A 19,810-nucleotide genomic window follows, 5' to 3' on the forward strand; every position below is an offset into this window, starting at 1 on the left:
ACCACTTAAAATTTGAAAATTAAAAAGTATTAATGCAATAACAGATATAGATAATATTATAAAATATTATTATTTAAATCCAAAAGCCGAGGTGATGGCTTCCAGTCAAAGCAGATGCCTGAAAGCCGTTTCCCGAGCTATTTGTTTGTATCAGCGTCCTCCTCGTCGACAAATTGGATAAGGCAAGGGTGGGTCAAGATTTTGCCGGGCGTTGCATCTCCGACGCATCGGAGGCGATATCAATCCACTAGCACCTTGGCTTGGCTTTCTCTTGCGCCTTCGCGTACTCTTGCTAGGTATGCGATCCATCGCATCTGGAATCCATCGATTCCATCAATCTTGTGAGAAACGATGTGTTTTGATGATGTTTTTGGTCTTTTGGTTTTGACGGATTGAAACCTCGGTGACTGGGACGATTCTTTCCATGTCGATCCGAATGGCGAATCATTGGCGAGGGGGTCTGAATTGTTCGAAAAGTCGGTTTTTGATTCCAGTTTGGATTATCATTTAACACGTCTTCACTAGGATATCTCAAAATCGTATACTCACATTCTCTGTCACGCCCCGAGAGACGACCGTCCGAAAAATTTCGACAGCGTCTCCCCAGTAACTATGACAATTCCCTGGATACATACATATATAAAAGGCCCACACGGCCTATCCATAACAGACTATGGATTTATACAAAGAAATAAAAATAAATGTGACCCACACGGTCACTCAACACATCCTACTATATATGAAATGCATCCGTACAATCGCTAACGAATAAAACTCGTTAAAAACGATTCGTACAGCGAAAACATATCTATTCTAAAGATAAATCCAAAGTAAGGATAAACGAATACTCATCGACACATAGAAATCACAAAATCCGAAATACTGATACGAAAGTACGAACTCGAACTACAAGTAATAAAATCACCCCACATGCACATAAATAGATATAATACCCACAAATACAAATAAACCATAAGCTGCTGTGAGATAGCATGACTGGCAGAATCTCCTCGGCATCAGCTGTAATCTCCTACCTGATACCTGGGAAGACAGAAAAATCCCAGAGTCCAAAATGGTGAGCACAAATATACTCAGTGGATAATCAGAAAGAAATGCATGCTCAATAAGGTAAATCATAGTAGAGCAGATATGGAAGGGAACATAATGGTAAATAACAGGAGAACAATATAAGGTATCGTAACTCCTACAGGTATCATATCAGAAATGTCATATCTCAGGTATACATAATAATCCATATGCATGATCATATATGCAATGTGTCAACCAAGTATCAATACACGTACACAATCACTTCATAATGTAATGCACACCCATACGGTCCAATGCATGTATATAAATCTCATCATGCAAATGTGTGCATATGATGCAACTGCCCCACTCACTACAGCACTCGTGCAAGCATCTGAGGCTGGGATGGCCGGCATCTGGGGATCAGTACTCCGCGCCCTACAACAAAGTAGTCCGGTGATCCAAATCGGGGATCAGTGCTCCGCGTCCGGTGATCCCGTAGCTATGATAAGCTACATATCCTATGGTCAGTGCTGTCCTCAATACTCATCCAGAGAATCACTCTCGGCTGCGTACAGGCCATACAGCCGGGCTACGTACAGGCCATATAGCCAGACTGAGTACCACCCCATCGCGGTGTCGAGATCAAGCCACTGACTCGGCTGCGTACACTGTCATACAGCCATCGACTGCGTACACTGCCATACAGTCACCATCACCATGATGGAAGGGTAACAACCACCTATATCACTATAGGCCAACTACCGGCAAGATACACCCACATCTTTGGGATTTACAATCAAGCTCATGCGTCATGATGACATGAATAAGTCAAAATAATCATCCTCTACCATGTTAATTAACACCGTGTCAATTAACATGTGTAGGTACTAATGAAAAGTCCTACTGATCACAGGTATCAACATGATGATAACATCACTGAAATAAAGACAGTAATCATAAACATGGATAAACAATGATCTCAAGTATCAAAGAGTATAAACAGAGCTGATAATAAGGTCAATGAAATAAGATCAAGCATGTGATAAACATGAGTGTCATAAGCATCTAATCTACCAACAAGTATAGAAGCATGACAAGCGTACTAATCAATAGATATGAAAGGAAGCATGCACTAGAAATAAGAAGAGACTGTATTGACTAAATACAGTAGACTATCCACCTGTAACCGCACGTCGAATAGAACCTCCATGATACTCTCGTATCATATCGAAGTTCTATAATCGCTCAGGGTCCTGCAAAAGAGTAACAACAACTCTAAATGAAATGATACATCAAAGATATCCTAATCCAACCAAGGAAACTCTAAGGGTTACTTTAACCCTCTTTAACTAACCTTAACTCGGTTTAGACTAATCAAATCTTTAGGTCGATATTAACAAAAGTTTAACTAATCAATCAATTAGTTGTACTAATCGAATCGATCAATACAACTAACCTCCAGTTTAATCAAACCTAAACTAATCAATCAACCTTAGATTAGACTAATCCAATCTTTAGATTGATACTAACAGGGATTAACTAATTAATTAATTAATGTAATTAATCAATTAATATAATCAATTCCCTATTCGATCAACCCTAGGCTAACCCATATTAGATTAATAGGCATTAACCTAACCAACCAATCGTGGTTAATTAAATCCATGATAATTCAAGAGGCATTGGCTTAATCAAAACCTAACCTCTTCTTTCAACCAATCCAACAGTAGCTACAGTTAACACTAATCAACAGAAATTCACAACTGAACACAAATAACTCACGGATCCATTCTAATCTATCCAACAAATTATAATCCATAACTTAATCAATTCCAATAAAGAGCTTACCCCTGTTTTCACTTCCTTACTCTTCTGCTTCTCTTGCAACCAAATCACCTAAATAAATCAAACAATAACCACTCTAAATAACCTCATAGTATCTTGCCAAAACAAAGCATCATCAGGTTTAAAGCAAGAACTCACCTCTCGGATCAGCTAATTATACTCTAACAGCTAGCACAACCTCCGTTAACACCTCCTTCTTTCCTCACCTTGCTGCCGTCCCCCAACCAAAAGCTTTAATCAAATCAACTCATCTCACTGAACTGTGGAAAGAAGGCAATCCAGATCCACGAAGGTTCTAAGACATTCAACCAATTCTAACACAAGAAGTCGAAGCAAGAAAATCTAGGTTAACTCCCTTACCTAACCAGCTTCTTCTTCCTCCGGTTCGCAGCTAAAATCCAATGACATTCAATCAGATCAGCACTTCTCAATGGCCTGCGGAAATGGAAAGAAATCAAGATCCAAGGAATTCTAAGTTCTCCAAAGAAACCCAGCTCAAAACACTTACCTACTCGGCTTCCTCTTCTCCGATTCTTCTTTCTGCTTGCGGCCGAAACCAACAACAATCCTTCGATCAAAAAAAATCCAAACCCGAAACCTGATAAACCGTAGATCTAAGCTTAAAAACCAAGCACAAATCAAAAAAACCTAGCTCAACATCCTTACCGATCTCTCCTTCTCCGATTCACCTCTGCCGACCGTCACCGCCACAAGCAAGATCGCGCCTCCTCTAACAAGAAGGCAACCCAAGGCTGACGATCCTTGACTCCGGCAGCTTCCCTCGTTGCCGGCTCCGACTGCTGGCTCCGGCGGTCGCGCGATCAGAATGAAGGAGAAGAAAAACAGAGGAAACCGCGGTGGAACAGAGGAAATTATCGCGATGAGGAGCAGCGATCGCGGCTTTAAGTCTCCTTATCGGATTCTCTTAACGGTTCAACTCCATTATCCTTTAACCCTATAACCCTAAAGGGTTAATTAGATTAAATCAAGTTAATTGGGCTTTCTTAATTGGCTTTAGGGTTAGTTTGATTAATCCTCTTAATTAGCCTTTTTAACCCATTAATCAATTAATTATACCTCTTTGACTCTTCCAATAACCCCCAATCTATTACCAATTAAATTAGGTTTTAATTAAATTTAATTGGCTTATTTAAGCTTTCAAAACTTAGGTTTTAATTAATTTTAATTAACTCCAAAAATTAGGTTTATTTACAAATAAACCCCTATTACTAGGGATATTTACGATTAAATCTCTAAAAGTTCGGTATTTTACATTTTCTCAGGAGGTCTTACAAACCCCCCACGATTTCTGGGTAACTAGAATGGTTCGCTGTACACAATTCATTGACGAAACTTCCATTTCCTCGTAAAAGGGCACCGTGATTGAGATGTTAGCATAAAATATCTTGCTTTATTTTGTCTGCCTTCGTTTTAAGTTGAGGCTAATATTTGGTTAGGTTGATACCCATCTCAACAATTTGTTAATAAACTAGTGCTGCAAATGGAGGCATTCTTAATACATACGATGCCTTTTCTTCTACTCTCAGCTCTTTCTAATGTAGGAAGGGAGTATAAGCAAACACATTGTGATTCTATATTGCACTGACAAGTGACAATAGAACTATTTGAGCGAAAAGTTAGTATGATACATGACATATATCAAAAAGACCAAAGAGCTACTGCAATATGATTAACTATATATCTAGAGAAACAGTTGATTGATAAGACAAAAGCAAAGGTCCCATTAGTTAGCATCTTGCGTTTCTTTTATTAAGTGATTAAATGCCCATGACTAGTACTCTTTGACAGCCTCTAATAGAATGACAAGAAAATGTAAAGTAGTTTAATTCCTTCTCCCTGGGGAGAGAATTAACTGAAAAATCATCTGAGATTCCATATAGAATCAAAACATTTAATGCATTCATGCACTTGTTTCTTTCTTTTGATAAGATTTTCTAGTAGGTTTCTGATCATCCTTGAACCATCAAGGAGGTTAAATGTTGGTTAAAAAGCCTATGCTGGAGATTTTTTTAGGATATTCGTCCATTTTTTGCTTTTTTCACTTTATGTTCTCATATTACATTGGAGGTCCTTCCATCACAAACGATTTTTTATGTTGATTGAAGTTTCTTTAGATTTTCTCTATCACTTATCCTTTACACTCTAATCAATTCTAACTCTTCTAATTATAGAATCCATTGATTACTTATAGATTCATACTCTCATTCTATTCTCTCTCATTTCATCATCTATTAGAACTGCACATAATTTCTCTAATGAGCAAGTCACAAAAGGTTATTATAGCACACTTTTCAATTATAATAACATAGGTGAACCTATCCTCTGAAAGCAACCATGAAAGTTGAAATGATGCCTGGGATCTTATGATTTCACCTGAAGCAGCAAATTCTGTTAAACATAATTTAGTCATAATGTACTGCTGAGTGTTTCTTGTATACCAATAACCGATCATCTGTTTTACTTTCGATGATTGTGGGTGGAAATGTATACTTGTATGATCTTCAAAATATCTAGTGCTATCCACATTTCATAACTCCGTGGATTTTAAACTGTTGGATTTATTTTATACAGTCATGTGATCTAGTTTTTCATTTTTTATGTATTATTATTCCTTTGATGCTGAAAATATAATTTTCTCACAATGTACCTACCTCCGAGTTGGCTTCCTGATCTAACAATGTGTTCACCATGTAGATGTGTTCGACCGCTGAACTTTGTGATGCAAATCCATCCCTCCTTGCAAAGGGGGATATCCGAGTTCTTCAACCAATATTCTAGATGTACGGTCAATGCCGCGCATTCTCTAGTCCTATAGTCACACTCAAGGTGTTCGAGGACAATGTGCTGGTGAGGGAGTTTCTCGAGTCATCAGGGGGACGGCCGAGTTCTGGTGGTGGATGGTGGGGGGAGCATGAGATGTGCCTTAGTCGGAGGGAACTTGGGACAATTAGCACAGAACATGGGTTGGGTAGACATTCTTGTGAATGGCTGCATAAGGGACATCTATGAAATCAATGGTTGCGACATCGGAGTCAGAGCTTTAGGGCCTCATCCTCTGAAATCAAACAAGAGAGGCCTGGGCGAAAAGCATGTCACTGTTAACATCGCCGGCACCATAATCCACGACGAAGAATGGCTATATGCCGACAGTGATAAAATTCTAATTTCAAATACAGAGTTGTCTCTTTGATCTTCTCAAGAAGGTTAAGGTTCAGCAATTCGACGATACGTTTCTGAAAATAAATCAAATAATCTCCAAGTCAGAATTTGCAAGATTGCTTCTGAAAAAAAGCATCTTCTTCCAATAACCTGTCCGTTCTTCCAAATATTTGAAGAGTTTTCAATGTATATTTCATTTGATCTTATCGGATACTGTCGTCCTTCTTGTTTGTTATAATAAAATCTTCTCTCTTTTTGTTGAGTTTTAGTAAACCAATTTTCTTTCAATTAATCATTTTTTATTTTCCTTTTTATAAAAAAAATGAAAATTGAAAACAATTTGTTATAACTATTGAGTATAATGCTGGAGACACCTGTTGCTTGAGGTAAGCATGGAAGTGTCTTATCCCAAGTGGTAAGCATGGAGACACCTGTTGCTTGAGGTTTCGAGTTCGAATCCTCTTAGCAACATATATTTGTTGACTGAGGTGCTGTGCGATTCATGTGTTAGCTCGGCTAAAGTGCTGTTTCGGCAGTACGCTCTTATCAACCTAGTGGTTCCGTGCCTCCAAAAAATCCCTTAGGGGGTTTTTTGATATGGGGCCGTTTCGGTGGTGGGGTCAGTCACTATAAAAAGTTTACCCACTACAGTTTTTAGTTGAAGTGTCTTATCCCAAGTGGTAAGCATGGAGACACCTGTTGCTTGAGGTTTCGAGTTCGAATCCTCTTAGCAACATATATTTGTTGACTGAGGTGCTGTGCGATTCATGTGTTAGCTCGGCTAAAGTGCTGTTTCGGCAGTATGCTCTTATCAACCTAGTGGTACCGTGCCTCCAAAAAATCCCTTAGGGGGTTTTCTGATATGGGGCCGTTTCGGCGGTGGGGTCGGTCACTATAAAAAGTTTACCCACTACAATTTTTAGTTGAAGTGTCTTATCCCAAGTGGTAAGCATGGAGACACCTGTTGCTTGAGATTTCGAGTTCGAATCCTCTTAGCAACATTTTGTTGACTGAGGTGCTGTGCGATTCATGTGTTAGCTCGGCTAAAGTGCTGTTTCGGCAGTATGCTCTTATCAACCTAGTGGTACCGTGTTTCAAAAAAATCCCTTAGGGAGTTTTCTGATATGGGGTCGTTTCGGCAGTGGGGTTGGTCACTATAAAAAGTTTACCCATTACAGTTTTTCTTCTTGACAACGGGTTATTTTGCTCCAAAGTCAGAGAAAAGGCCTCAGAACTTGTCAAAACATTGCTCTAAAATAAAGACAAGACTCCAACTGCATCTGTGATGGCAGATCTGCTATTCCATGAATAATATTGCTCAAGCTTAAGGATGTCAAAATGGAAGAGGTCCTTGAAGTCCTTAGAAAAAGATTCTATCTGTCGGGCACTGAGGAAAAGAGCAGCCGAAAGAGGTCTACCAACCAAAGCTGAATCAATGGCTAAGCCAGCAACAAAAGGATTTGGGATGCTACAGAGTCAGGATACCTGTCCAAAAAGCATCAAGAAGTCCAAAGTGATTGAACTTTCCATCATCTCCTATGTGGCTTAGCTTTAGCTTCATCTAGGGCACATGACCCATCACTTTTTTCTTGAGGTGGCCACTCAGAACTGCTTTTGTCCTCGACCACTCCTCGGAGTTGGCACTGCACATGAAGGTGCAAACTTCATCAATGTTGATTTTCAGGACTCTTCTCTTTTGTTCCCCCTGATGGTTTCTCTGATGGTCTCCAAGTGTTGTTTCTCCATTTGCATTCCCTGATTCCTTGATGAGACTCGTTGATGCAGTTTTTGCAACCATTTGAAAACAAGTGGACAAGATCATCCTCATCTGGAGCTACAAATCTAACTACTACACAAGCTCAAACTCAGTCCCGAGCATCAGATCACAAGTGTGTTTCCATGGCAATATATGATTAATTTGGTCTTTTGCTTCTGCTGGCACAGGAAAAATTTTAGAGGTTTTCTTTTCTTTTATTATCAATAGGTGCACAGATCCTGGATCTTGCAAAAAACAAAAAATGCATTTAAAATTTTTGATCATGTCGTTTGTGTATGAAATTATTAAATTTTAGAAAGACATTTTTTATGTTGAGATATAACAAGAGACGTATGTGGGCGGCCCAAATTGTGATGGGCCGTGGGCCTTAGTACTCTTTTCAGAGGCGAAGAGAGGCAGAGGGAGGAGGGATGTAGATCATTGGGAGGGAGGTCGCCGAGAGCTGCGTCGGCGGGTTGATCATCGAGATGGTGTCGGCGTACGGTCGGCGGTTCTATCGCGACTAAACCGGACCTCGCCGCCCGCCGGATCGAGGCGATCGGCTTCCAGGTCGGGCACCAGCTCATCGAGAGGTTTCCCTCGACCCTTTCTATTGTTTGAAGCCATCGTCTTAGATATCGCTTAGGTTTTGGCTTCCTTAGCTGCCCTGTTATGGTTTCTTAGTTTTTATTTGGGCTGATCGTGTGATTTCGTTGGGAACTCTAGGTTTAGTGAGCAGCAGCCGTCGTTTCTGGACGATAACTGCGAATGTCGAAGGAATAGAAATTCCATCGAGAAGATAATGGGAGAAACATGGTCACTGATATTGCTATTGAACTGTGACTTCTTCTCTTATTTGTAGAATTATACGGTTATGCTCTTTCGAGAGCTGTCGAAGGAATAGAAGATCTATACTTTTACTTAGGTCAACCTTATCGCTCTTATCGTTATTAACAAAGTTAATGAAAATGTAGACAATTTGATAACTGCCAGTGTGAATCAGTAAATGGAGAACCTCTCCCATAAACTTTGTTTACATAGTTAACCATGGTAGTTGGGTTCTTATGTTTGGGTCTGATGATGTTACCAAATTACTTGCATCTATTTTGGTTAATTGCTGCTTGAAGTGAACCATTTACCAAATGGATATACTCCAAACATACATGGCTAGTGCCTCATATGCAAATTGTTATTAGCAACACGATTTGAAATCTTGTACCATGTTGAATAACACAGTCGAAACATATTATTTTGATAAATTATTGAAACTCGATACTACTTAGCTTAAATAATTTATCTTGTGTTATTGTGTCAATCACATCGATGATTTTTGTGACATATTAACATTCAACACCTTTGACATGTTACAAATGCATCAAAATGAATTGAAACAACATTTATTATTATTTTTAGTTTTAGCTTGTGTCTCTACAATACAATGTCAAAATTATACATTCCAAACGGGGCACGGAGTTTGAACTGACACATATAGTTGTGATATCTTCTTTTTCATCTCCTTTCTACTTCCCCTCCTATACGTCAAAACATCAGTGTGGTACCAAAATAGTATTGTTCTGATCAAAATTCAAAACTTTGGTATTGCTTGAGAGTTCGAGCCTTGATTAGCAAAAACTAATTTTGCGAGTGTGATCTTTGGTTGCCTCATGGTGGCAACAAAGATTGCTAGGTTGGTTGTCAAAAAGAAAAATCAAGAAGTAGATCTTTGTTTAATGGAGAGTAAAGTTATCATCCTACTTAGAGTTATAACATATTAATATTCCATCACTTGGCACCAAACCAAATAGTCATGAGATAACCAGTTTAAAACCTCAAGAGGATCTCACACTTCTGGACTGGAGGATAATTCTTGTATTGTGCTTCTACCATATTGCCTAGATCCGGCCAAGTCTTAGGATTTAGGTAATTATATATTTATTTATTATTATTTTGTATCTTCGAGGTGGATCCGGGCAAATGTTATGGTAAATCATATTCCAATTTGCATTTGGTATGTCTAGAAGCCACCTCAGTTGCCATCATGTGATAGTGAAGTTACATTGGAAGAGCAATCTGTATAGAGTAGTTGGAAGTCATCTTTCTGTACACTGTAAACCCACATCAAGTGATGCACTCCTTTATCACTCACAAATTTCCAAGCAAATAACTAAGATGATCCATTTCTACCAGGACCAGGATGTTGTCTGCGCTGTTAGTCTATGACAGCATTTCTTTTGTAGGAAATTTACTTAGGCAGCTGCTCCTTGGAGTGAAATTTTATCTGCATGCTAAAATTCTTAGCTGTATAATTCTTATGAAAATAGACTGCTAACCAGATATGAGCTTCTATTGGTGAATATTGCAAATAACTCATTTTATATTCTATTTAGCCAGATAAAGGAAATAAGTGAAAATTTTCTTTAAATAAAACTCACTCTCACCAATCGGGACCACAAGTATTGCAATTTTCTTGATTCTCAATCCCTCAAATTCCCAAGAAAAATAACAATTTAAAAACTGTAGGTTCTTATCCTCATTTTTTTATGCATGGTTTAGTACCATTACTTGGGTCAAAATTTTGCTTCAGAGAGCATTTCTCATTTGCTAGCTAAGATATACCAAACATCAAAGGTCGCAGAAAAGAATTGATGGTGGAACGTATATATCCAAATTCTTTTGCTAAAAGATTCCATAATTTTATGCCCATCAAACATAAGTATGCCATGGTTTTTGGGATCGTAAAAGTTATATTATTTTACAATTGCTGGATTAATTTTACTTCTCACTTGTATCTGAGCAGATATACTATTGAGCGTCCTTGATTTAATGATCATCTAGAAGCTATCAAGTTTAGATTTCTGGTCAGAGCTGTACAAGAAGCAGATTGATAACTTGAAGACCAATCACAGGGTGATATGCTTAAGAAGAATTACAATAACATTGGAGAAGTTTTTTTTTAATATATAAAAGAGTAGAAACTACTTTCACTATGTTTCAGGGCACCTTTGTTCTGCAAGACAACAAGTTCTGTTGGTTTACTCGTGTATCTATTGATCCTTCATCAGAAGACGATGAAGCATCTTGGGGCCCTTCATCTGAAGCTACAAACATGCTTCTACAACGTCCCATGTGGAATTATAAGGGGAGCGTTGTCAAATGTGGGAATTTCCTGTGCTGTTTCTGTTGATGCATCAAATCTCCCCTCATGTATGTCATGCATAATTGTTAATGCACTGAAGTTTTCCATCTAAATTGCATTCTCACATGAAATTGGAAATGTTACTCATGCAAATAAACATAAAGTGATTCATTTAGGCATAAAGTTAATCCAACCAGTTCAGGTTTAAATTTCAATCTCATTTATTTCTACCAGGTTTATAGTGTTATTTTGTTTATTTCTAGCACATCTGGCCTATTTCCATGTTATTCGAGCTTATAAAAGCTTTCCATCTGATTGTTATATTAAATCATTCAATCAATAGTACAGAAGTTTCTACTAGATATTTCTCTTCTATGCTGTAACATTGCCATATTGGCCCACAGATATATTCTAATATTTTGTTGAGCGTGTTGTTTAAAAGTTTTGGCACTCTTTACTAGCACAATGTAGTTTCCATGATTCTGGCTTGGTACACCACATACATCACCCATAATATTTATATCCGAACATGATCTATATATGGACATTCATTTGAGTTATGAACTGATTAATTATGCATCAAAATGATTAGAGGAAAACTGGCAGGTCAAAAACTAAATTGTTAGAATGCTGATAAAGTGATGTTTTTCTCAGTAATGAAACAAATTTTATGAAATCTAATAGGCTGAACAATTTTTGGTTTTTGACTGAAAACACGTTCATTCATGGTACGCATAAAAGTCTAGAGAACTCAAAGGACATTGGATGTTAACGACACCGTTTTGATTCTCAACGAGTTGCTTGTTGCATTTTTTTATTGCATTTTTTTTATGAAAGAAATTCAAGTTCAGAAAAGCTCCCTTATTATCTATTTCTTGCAACTACATTGCTACTGTCTGAGAACATATTTGCTTATTTTCTTAATAGATTTTATCTGAAACAGCTGAGGTGATCACATTTAGTCGCGGAAACTGACTTCAATGTATCTGGACAAGGCTATTTAAATTCATGGACAAATGTGGTTGCATATTCACGATATGCAAGGGCCTTTTGATTCTGTAGAAACTAGAAACCAAGTTAAGTGCTGTGATCATATCTATGGAAGGAAGCAGGTTCATTGGAGGTTATCTTGAAGGCTTTTGATCATTACATCCATTTTCTTTCAGAATAATAGGTGAAGCTTGCGAATTTTTAGATGGGCAAGCATCACGAGATTGAAAGAAAGGGTAAGCTACCCTGTCAATTTCAGACAAGGATAAGCCAGATAAGCATTTTATGCCATGGAAACAAAGGTTTGTTTGGTTTTTATAACAAGATACTGACTTCCTTTAGGCACAGAGTAATATGCATCTACATTTATGTCTTAGAAGTTAGAACGCATTCGATCAATTCTGCACATGCAAATTCTTTCGGAGATAGTTACTAGTGATGCAATAATTGAGGCATTATGATTGCAATTGATGCCGTCAATCCTATTTGATACTACACTGGTCGAAAAGAACCCTACTTTCATCTCTTGCATTCTCATGTCAGCCATCAAAGGCTCTAGAAGAAATCAGTGTTTTTGAAACATGCACATGTTTTTACCCAAAAAAAAAAACTATAGAGATAGATGGAAGGACCACCTGACAGGGAGACAGTGTCCATCAATGAATGGATGAATAAACAATATGAAAGAGATCATCTGATTGATCATGAAGGGTTTGGTTTATCACAAACTTTGGTTCACTTTCAAGGAGTCATCATTGTATGCATGCTCCACCCACAAACCAACTGCAGTGGCACCAAGTGAACCAAATCTAAGAGCTAAAGAATAAGTGTGGGCAGGAAATTCTTTTCCAGCCAATCTATCACATGGTGAAATTGCCCCTCGCATCGTTTGCCCTTTAATTTTCAGACCCTAGCAAAAGATGTTCGGTGTAAAGCATTTATTCACTGCCCCAATTGTATGCACGATCTCTTTGGATCGATAAATTTGATTGATTCGATAATGTACTATTTAAAAATGCAAAGGTGTGAAAAATGTGATCAAATATTAGATTTTTTCCCTTTTAATGTTTAAAGTGATAAAGCATTTGGAGTAACAATAAAAAGGTTAGTAACAAAATCATTAATAGAGTGAGATTTGGTAATTTCGAATTATCAAGGGTGTGCATTGAAAAAGCGCTTTATTATTTTGTATTGAATGTTTTTTTTAAAATAAATAAAATGGATTTTGTTAGAAGTCGTCCCGCATAAAAGAGACGGCAGTGGCAGCATCGACCAATGCCAAGTCTCCTCTCCGCATTTCTAAGCCTGCGATCGCAAAGGGAGGTTGGTAACGTTCTTCCACATTCTTCAATGGCGGCGCAGGGATTGGGCGTAGAAGGATTCTCAAGTGCTCTTCGTCCTCCCGTTTCCCCTCTTTCGACTGTTTCACCGGTCGCAGACATGGAAATAGGTATCAGCTTTGTACTCATCTCTAGTTGTTCTGAAAACGAATTATGCTAGCTACCAGTTTAGGTCATGAAGTGTTCTTCTCTGCCCATTTTCTACTCCTAGACGCAGGATGTACCTAGTTTTGTGCCTTTTGAGGATTTACTGGATCGGCTAGTGAAGTCCATTTGGCTAACTAAGCTCTCGATTTGAGACATTTGCTTCATGTTCTGTCATGTCAAGTGTCTTGGAAGCCACTCTCATTTGGATCACTTTCTCCCTTCTATATATGATTTGATTTTGTTCTTTGTCGTTTGTGTCGACTAAGTCTAGATTTTGAACTAAGAGATCAAATATACATGATGTCTCGCTTGTACCCTAAAAAAGGTCCCAACTTTTATCAACTTATCAGTCTTCTGACTGAGTAGGATTACTAATAGATGGGTACAACTGAGAATGATCATTTCAATTTGGAAGAGACTGCTTGTCGCTTGAACCGCCAGATTTCTGGTGTTCCTGCAGGTTGGTCGTTTAGAGGACTAACAGTTAGTTAGAGAATCCAACTATTACATTGTTATCGGGCCAAAAATTCTATTGAATTTATTTCCACGCCCACGCCCACGCCCTTCAGTTCCAGTGATTGATTCCTTCTTTCCCATGTCTAACATTGAGAATTACTCCTCAAGAACCACAAATTATCTCGACTCTACAACTATAGTAGCTCCAATTATAGTTTGTCTGGTGTCTTCCAGAGAGTTTCTGTTCACAATTGTCTCAAAGTTGTTGCTCCATGTCTCTCCGTTCCCCGTTGATTCAGACATCTGATGAAGTGTTATTTTTTCTTTGGCAGGTGGAAGCATTTTTTATGCCTCTGGACCATGCCATCCTGTGGCTCTTCAAAGCAACATATCGAAGGATTTTACAAGAACTAGGTTTCAGAAACTCACAATGAATATGTATAAATCCAAAGATATTGCGTCGTATCTCCAACAAGAACTGACAAGGGGTGATCATTCTGAAACCATCTTCTATGAATGTAACCAAGAACCAAGCACCAATTTAACTGATGCTTCAAGGGACTCATGCCCAAGTGATCTTAGTGCAAAGAAGTGGAAAAGGACTCATCAGGTAAGTTTGAATATTTTGCTTGAGGTTTTTCCCCCCTTCTTTCATGAAGTCCTTGTGCAGTTCTATTCTGCAGTGCATGAGTCTCTGACTTTGAAGTATTTTTTCCATTTAAAATAAGGAAATGGGTAGCCAAGTAAAACAAAGACCGCAATCTTCATCAATAAACACAAGTGACAATATTGAACCTAAACAAAATGTTGAGCCAAGCAACTTGGTGACGGATGGTATGCTTGTAAAAGATTGCTCAAAGATCCCAAAGGAGGATCACTTTTCTGTTCGGCGTGGACAAATAACTAATAGCCATAGCATAGCAGAAAGAGTAAGTTTTCCGTAACTCATGCATTCAGTGTTATAGTGGAAATTTGATACTAAATTAGTTGGGTTTTGTCTTTTCAGTTAAGAAGAGATAGAATTAGTGAAAGAATGAAATTTCTCCAAGACCTTGTACCTGGCTGCAGTAATGTATGTCTAAAAAAATACAGTTTGGTGCTGTTAACACTGACGTGCCTTGCATATTAAATAAATTCCTCAAACTGTAATGAAACTTGCAGCTGTCTGCACTCAAAACAACTATACTACGGAAGGGCTTCCATCTAGCGATGTAATGCACATTTCTCCTAAGTACTTACTCAAAAATCAATTAACAAAGATTTTGGTATTTCTCCTAAATAAATCAAATTGAATTGATTTATTTATTTACATGACTACACGAGTGACTTTAGTATTTTAGGTAAAAAAATAAGAAATATGGTTGGGTGATTTCTGATTTTTTTTTTAAAATGTTCTTTTAATAATTCTGTTAATTAGGAAAACTTTTAAAATTTTTAAAAAATATATTAAATATTAGGGTTTTAAAATTTATTTTAAACAAATCAAATACTGACAAATAACACATGACAACACACTACAGCTCAGCATGTCGGCTCCAATAATTGCTAGGGCATCTGTTGACCACTAGTCCACTGGCTCATCCCCAAATCCCCAATCCTAATTCGCTTCTCCATTACTGAAGCTTCAGAAATCTCCCCCTTGTAAGCATTCGTTGTTTCGCCTCGATCGCCATGAGTGTCAACATAGACATCGTTCAAATCCTCAACAGGATATGGGATGCAGCTTCGATCTACCTCGCCAAGCCTCGATCTGGCGTCGAAGACTTGGGCAGAGCCGCGGAGCAATTGGGGGCCAAACTGGAAGACTTCGACGGGGCCATCGATGAGGCTATGCGCAACGGGCAAACCGCCACCGCAGAAGCTCAACAGTGGAAGCGCGAGGCTGAGGAGTTTGTACTTCCGAAGGTCGCCGCCATCCAACAGGACTACGAGGCGAGGCGGTGCTGGGGAGGCTGGTCGTGGAATTGCGTCTCCATCAACCGGAGGGTCACCAAGGAGCTGAAGGAGGTGCAGGCGTTGATTAGCCGAAGGGATGTTATTACGGTTTCCGCGCCCCAGCGGCCGCTGCCTTCGGAGCTTCCCATTTCAAATGATCTGGTCGGGATGCAATCGTATCTGACCGAGATTGTGAACCAGATTATGGATGAAAATGCCAGGGTTATAGGCATCTACGGCATGGGGGGTATAGGAAAGACGACGCTTTTGAAGCGCATCAACAACCTCTACAACCATGGAGGGATCCACAAGCTCAAGTTTGAGCATGTCGTCTGGATTGTGGCCTCCAAAGGATGCAAATTGCAAAAGCTTCAGATGGATCTGGCTCAGAATGTAGGATTGAATCTTAAAGACGATGAGAGTGAAGATGCTTGTGCTACTAAACTCTTCAACTTCCTCAAGAGAAAGAATTGCTTATTGTTGCTTGATGACATTTGGGAATCCTATGATCTTGTCAAGTTGGGGATGGAACAAACACCTGTTGAGCATGGCATGGAGCAAAAGCGCAAGGTGGTAGTTTTGACGACGCGCATTGAGCAAGCATGCACTGAAATGAGAGCGAACATGATAAAAGTGGAAGGCTTGCCATCTGATCAAGCATGGGAACTCTTTCTTAAAAATACAGGTGAAAATGTAATTAACTCAAAGCCAGGAATCAATCAACTGGCAAGACAAATTGCTAAAGAATGTGCCGGTGTGCCCCTTGCTCTCATCACCGTCGGCAGAGCCATGTCCACAAAGAGGTCAATGGAAGCTTGGAAGGATGCCCTCACGCAGCTGGAGACATCACAGTTGCCAGAACTCACGGGTAAGAAAGAAGGAGATCTTATGTTTGCTGCCTTTAAACTTAGCTATGATAGCCTGGAAGATGACAACATGAGAGCTCGCCTGTTGTGCTGTTCTTTGTGGCCTGAAGATTTTGAAATTGACAAAGCCGAACTAATACAGTGTTGGATTGGTCTTGGCCTGATTGATGAGTTTAACTTGATCACTAAAGCATTCGACCGAGGGCATTCCCATATCGATGCTCTTACGTCTGCATGCTTGTTAGAGCTTGTTGATAAGGAATGCACAACAAGGATCAAGATGCATGATGTGATCCGAGACATGGCTCTTTGGATGACCTCGTATTGTGGATCCAATCAAAACAGGTGGATTGTTAAAGCACGCGCTGGATTGAGACAGTTGGAACTAGAAAATGAGGAATGTCAAGTGGTAGAGCGAGCATCATTCATGCATAATCATTTAAGTTTTTTGCCAAGGCAGACTACTCCCACTTTTCCCAAACTTTCCATGCTCATGCTCCAACAGAACCCTAACCTAGTTGTAATTCCTGCGTCAGTTTTCCAGTCTTTGCCTGTGTTGACATTCTTGGATCTATCGAGTACAAAAATCAAAGAGCTTCCCAAGGAAATCAACATGTTATCTGAGCTCCAACATCTAAATTTGAACTTCACCCGGATCGAAGCGCTGCCAGCAGAGTTGAGTAGCCTTGCCAAACTCAAGTACTTGCTTCTGGTAGGAACTGAGTGTCTTGTTAAAGTACCCCAGGGAACAATATCCAACTTATCTTTGCTCAAATTGTTGGATTTATACGAGAGCAGGTATGCTAACTTGGATGAGCTAGAGGGATTTAAAGGATGCCGGAAATGCATTGGAATTACCTTGGACTCAATGGCAACCCTTGGTCGGTTGGGCTCTCTACCACGATTATCTATATGGAAACTCCAACTACAAGAGATGAGAGACTTAGCTTATCCAAGCCAACTATTTGAGAGCATGATGAATAGTAACGACATAAAGCAGGGCCTCGAACGACTAGAGATTGTAGATGTCGTTACAGGTGGTCAATTAACAGTTGCTCGGAGCAATGAGGATCGTGAAGAGGGCCTTAAATGTTTGAAGTATATGACGCTCATAGCTGTCAAAGATTTGCAGGAAATCACTTGGAAAGAAGTCAAGCCTCAAGCAATATTTCCTAATCTTAATGAACTGATCATTGTTAGATGCAAAATGTTGAGAAACATCACCTGGGCTCTTATGCTACCAAGCCTCAGTGTCTTGAGAGTATCAGATTGTGATATGATGGAAGAATTGATAAGTTGTGTTGGGAGTTCCATCAACTCTACCGTGGGCCTAAATTTACTGTCTTTGACTCGATTGCCTAAATTGAATTGCATCTCACAACAGCCACTAGCCTTCCCCTTCTTGGAGCGGATGTATGTAAGTTCATGCCCGGAATTCAAAAAGCTGCCATTTGGGGCTGAAATGTGTCAAAATAGATTGAAAGGTATATATGGTCAAATACATTGGTGGGAAAATATCCAGTGGGAGGATGTCAATGACAAGAATTCTCTCCTCCCTTATTTCAAGCCTACTTTGGTAAGTAATTTTTATGAACAAAAGCATGCAAATCTTTCTTTTTTCCATATATACACTTGAGTAAGAAACAACACTTTTTGAAAGTTACCATCTCTATGTATGAAATGCCTGATCAGTCAAGGTACTTAAGCTTTGTTATAGCATGACTAATTTGTATTACAAAAGAGCATGAATATTATTAATTTGTGAACAAAAAGCTATGTAAGGAAAAATTTTAAATAAAAAAGGAGACAGAATCTATACCTATTCAAATCCATGCAAACATAGTTGATTTTATTTAACATTATGATGAAGAAAGTGGTTTAAGTAATCTTAAAGAAGAGTTGATTTTCCTCTCTAAGTTCTGTTTGTTTATATATTAGCAACCGGAGCATTTGTTCCAAAATATTAAATTGTTAGGGAACCTTTTGGCTGCCATGTCCTCTATTGATTTTACTATTCTCAGGTATCTCATAAGTAGTTTTCTTTGAATCAGACGTCCGATTCAATGGAACCAATTAAGTCAAATCACTGGTGAGTATGTAGGTAAAATACCCACCAAGTGAAACAGACCATGGAATGGAAGACATGCATGCAGAGAAGCGTGCATAGAGTGTTTGGATGCTCGACACCTCTATAATATTTCACACCTTTATTAGTATATTACTCATGTTGCTAACAGAAACCCATCAAGTACTATCTATTATCCTCATTTCGAACATTCACAATGGCTTTCTTAATTTGTGAAGATATACAAATAGATTGATAAAGATAGACCGCATAGTTCTCAGTTTTTTGAAATTAATTAGATAATGATTTTAATTTGCTGCTATTTCCGTTTTTCAGAGAGAAGTTGTGTTCCAAGTGAGCACAGAGGTTGCTAATACTGAAGGTAGAGTTCTCAAGACTCTTGCAGCAATTCCTGGTAATCATACAGTTCATTCCTGATCTATATCCATTTTTCCATTCTAAACATGACAATTACCTTAACGACTGACTACTGAAATATATATGTGGATATTAATTTTCCTTTATCCTTTTATCTTTGTCCTCATGCTGAAAAATTATATTTCAGTATGGTTGATGTCAAATTATTAATTAATTATATAGTTAATTTTTCATTTTTTGTAGTTTTGTTTAAAGCACTAATTTACGTTTTTATATTCTATAATCATCGCAGGTTTTCAATCACTAACTTTTGGGAATGATCTTTTCACCATGATATGTGATGAGCAGCTCGATGTGCTGAAAGTTGTTGCCATATTGCGAAAAAAATTTGGTATGACAGAGCTCCTCCGCGTCGACCCTTACTGACGTACTGTTATATTCTGTTCATGTATAAAAATTTTAAAATATATCATTTTTGTAGCTTGTAACTTATAATTTGATAATTTTTAAGATATCAATTCAATAATATTTATCATGTATTTTTAAATTTAGTAGCAGATAGTAGCTCTTATGATATAATTTACAATCATATACAATATAATTTTATAATATAATTTACTAACACATGATACGGCGAGTCTCTTAGGGCCTGATGTGGCAAGAAGGGAGTCAATAATCAATCCG

At 38.4% G+C, this 19,810-nt stretch overlaps 2 protein-coding genes, 1 long non-coding RNA gene and 2 pseudogenes across 4 annotated transcripts; 4 read left to right on the forward strand and 1 right to left on the reverse strand.

The window, feature by feature from the left end:
* The first annotated feature begins 210 nt into the window (after positions 1 to 210).
* On the forward strand, positions 211 to 6,176 carry LOC141841366 (putative 4-hydroxy-4-methyl-2-oxoglutarate aldolase 3; annotated as a pseudogene).
* On the reverse strand, positions 862 to 3,729 carry LOC141842253 (uncharacterized). Of its 2 annotated transcripts, XR_012602873.1 has the most exons (7): positions 3,544 to 3,729; positions 3,386 to 3,475; positions 3,238 to 3,312; positions 3,016 to 3,137; positions 2,881 to 2,928; positions 2,213 to 2,285; positions 862 to 1,041 (listed from the first exon to the last, which is right to left on the reverse strand). It is a non-coding gene; the product is annotated as an uncharacterized LOC141842253 (long non-coding RNA). The 2 variants fall into 2 exon arrangements; XR_012602874.1 differs by lacking the exon at positions 2,213 to 2,285.
* Positions 6,177 to 7,492: 1,316 nt separating the features above from the next.
* LOC141837450 (uncharacterized) lies at positions 7,493 to 12,447 on the forward strand (annotated as a pseudogene).
* Positions 12,448 to 13,274: 827 nt separating this feature from the next.
* Positions 13,275 to 15,174, forward strand: LOC141837451 (uncharacterized). The gene is given in 5 exon segments (XM_074724851.1): positions 13,275 to 13,389; positions 14,215 to 14,492; positions 14,611 to 14,811; positions 14,889 to 14,987; positions 14,989 to 15,174. Coding segments are annotated over 5 exon segments (864 nt in total). The 5' UTR covers positions 13,275 to 13,289.
* A 303-nt stretch (positions 15,175 to 15,477) lies between these two features.
* On the forward strand, positions 15,478 to 19,589 carry LOC141840473 (putative disease resistance protein At1g61300). The gene is made up of 3 exons (XM_074728465.1): positions 15,478 to 18,259; positions 19,085 to 19,163; positions 19,419 to 19,589. Exons 1-3 carry the CDS (start codon positions 15,554 to 15,556, stop codon positions 19,550 to 19,552), a joined length of 2,919 nt encoding a protein of 972 aa, XP_074584566.1. The 5' UTR covers positions 15,478 to 15,553; the 3' UTR covers positions 19,553 to 19,589.
* The last annotated feature ends 221 nt before the right edge of the window (positions 19,590 to 19,810 follow it).

This window comes from Curcuma longa, chromosome 11, assembly GCF_044706935.1.
Source record: "Curcuma longa cultivar G26 ecotype Majalengka, Jawa Barat chromosome 11, ITB_CL_G26_1.1, whole genome shotgun sequence".
Lineage (NCBI taxonomy): Eukaryota > Viridiplantae > Streptophyta > Magnoliopsida > Zingiberales > Zingiberaceae > Curcuma > Curcuma longa.

Excerpts from the sequence above, each read along its gene's own strand:
- LOC141840473 (XM_074728465.1), top strand. The coding sequence starts at position 15,554 with ATGAGTGTCAACATAGACATCGTTCAAATCCTCAACAGGATATGGGAT. Across the intron at positions 18,260-19,084 it reads CTTATTTCAAGCCTACTTTG|AGAGAAGTTGTGTTCCAAGT; the intron begins GTAAGTAATTTT and ends TCCGTTTTTCAG. Across the intron at positions 19,164-19,418 it reads GACTCTTGCAGCAATTCCTG|GTTTTCAATCACTAACTTTT; the intron begins GTAATCATACAG and ends TAATCATCGCAG.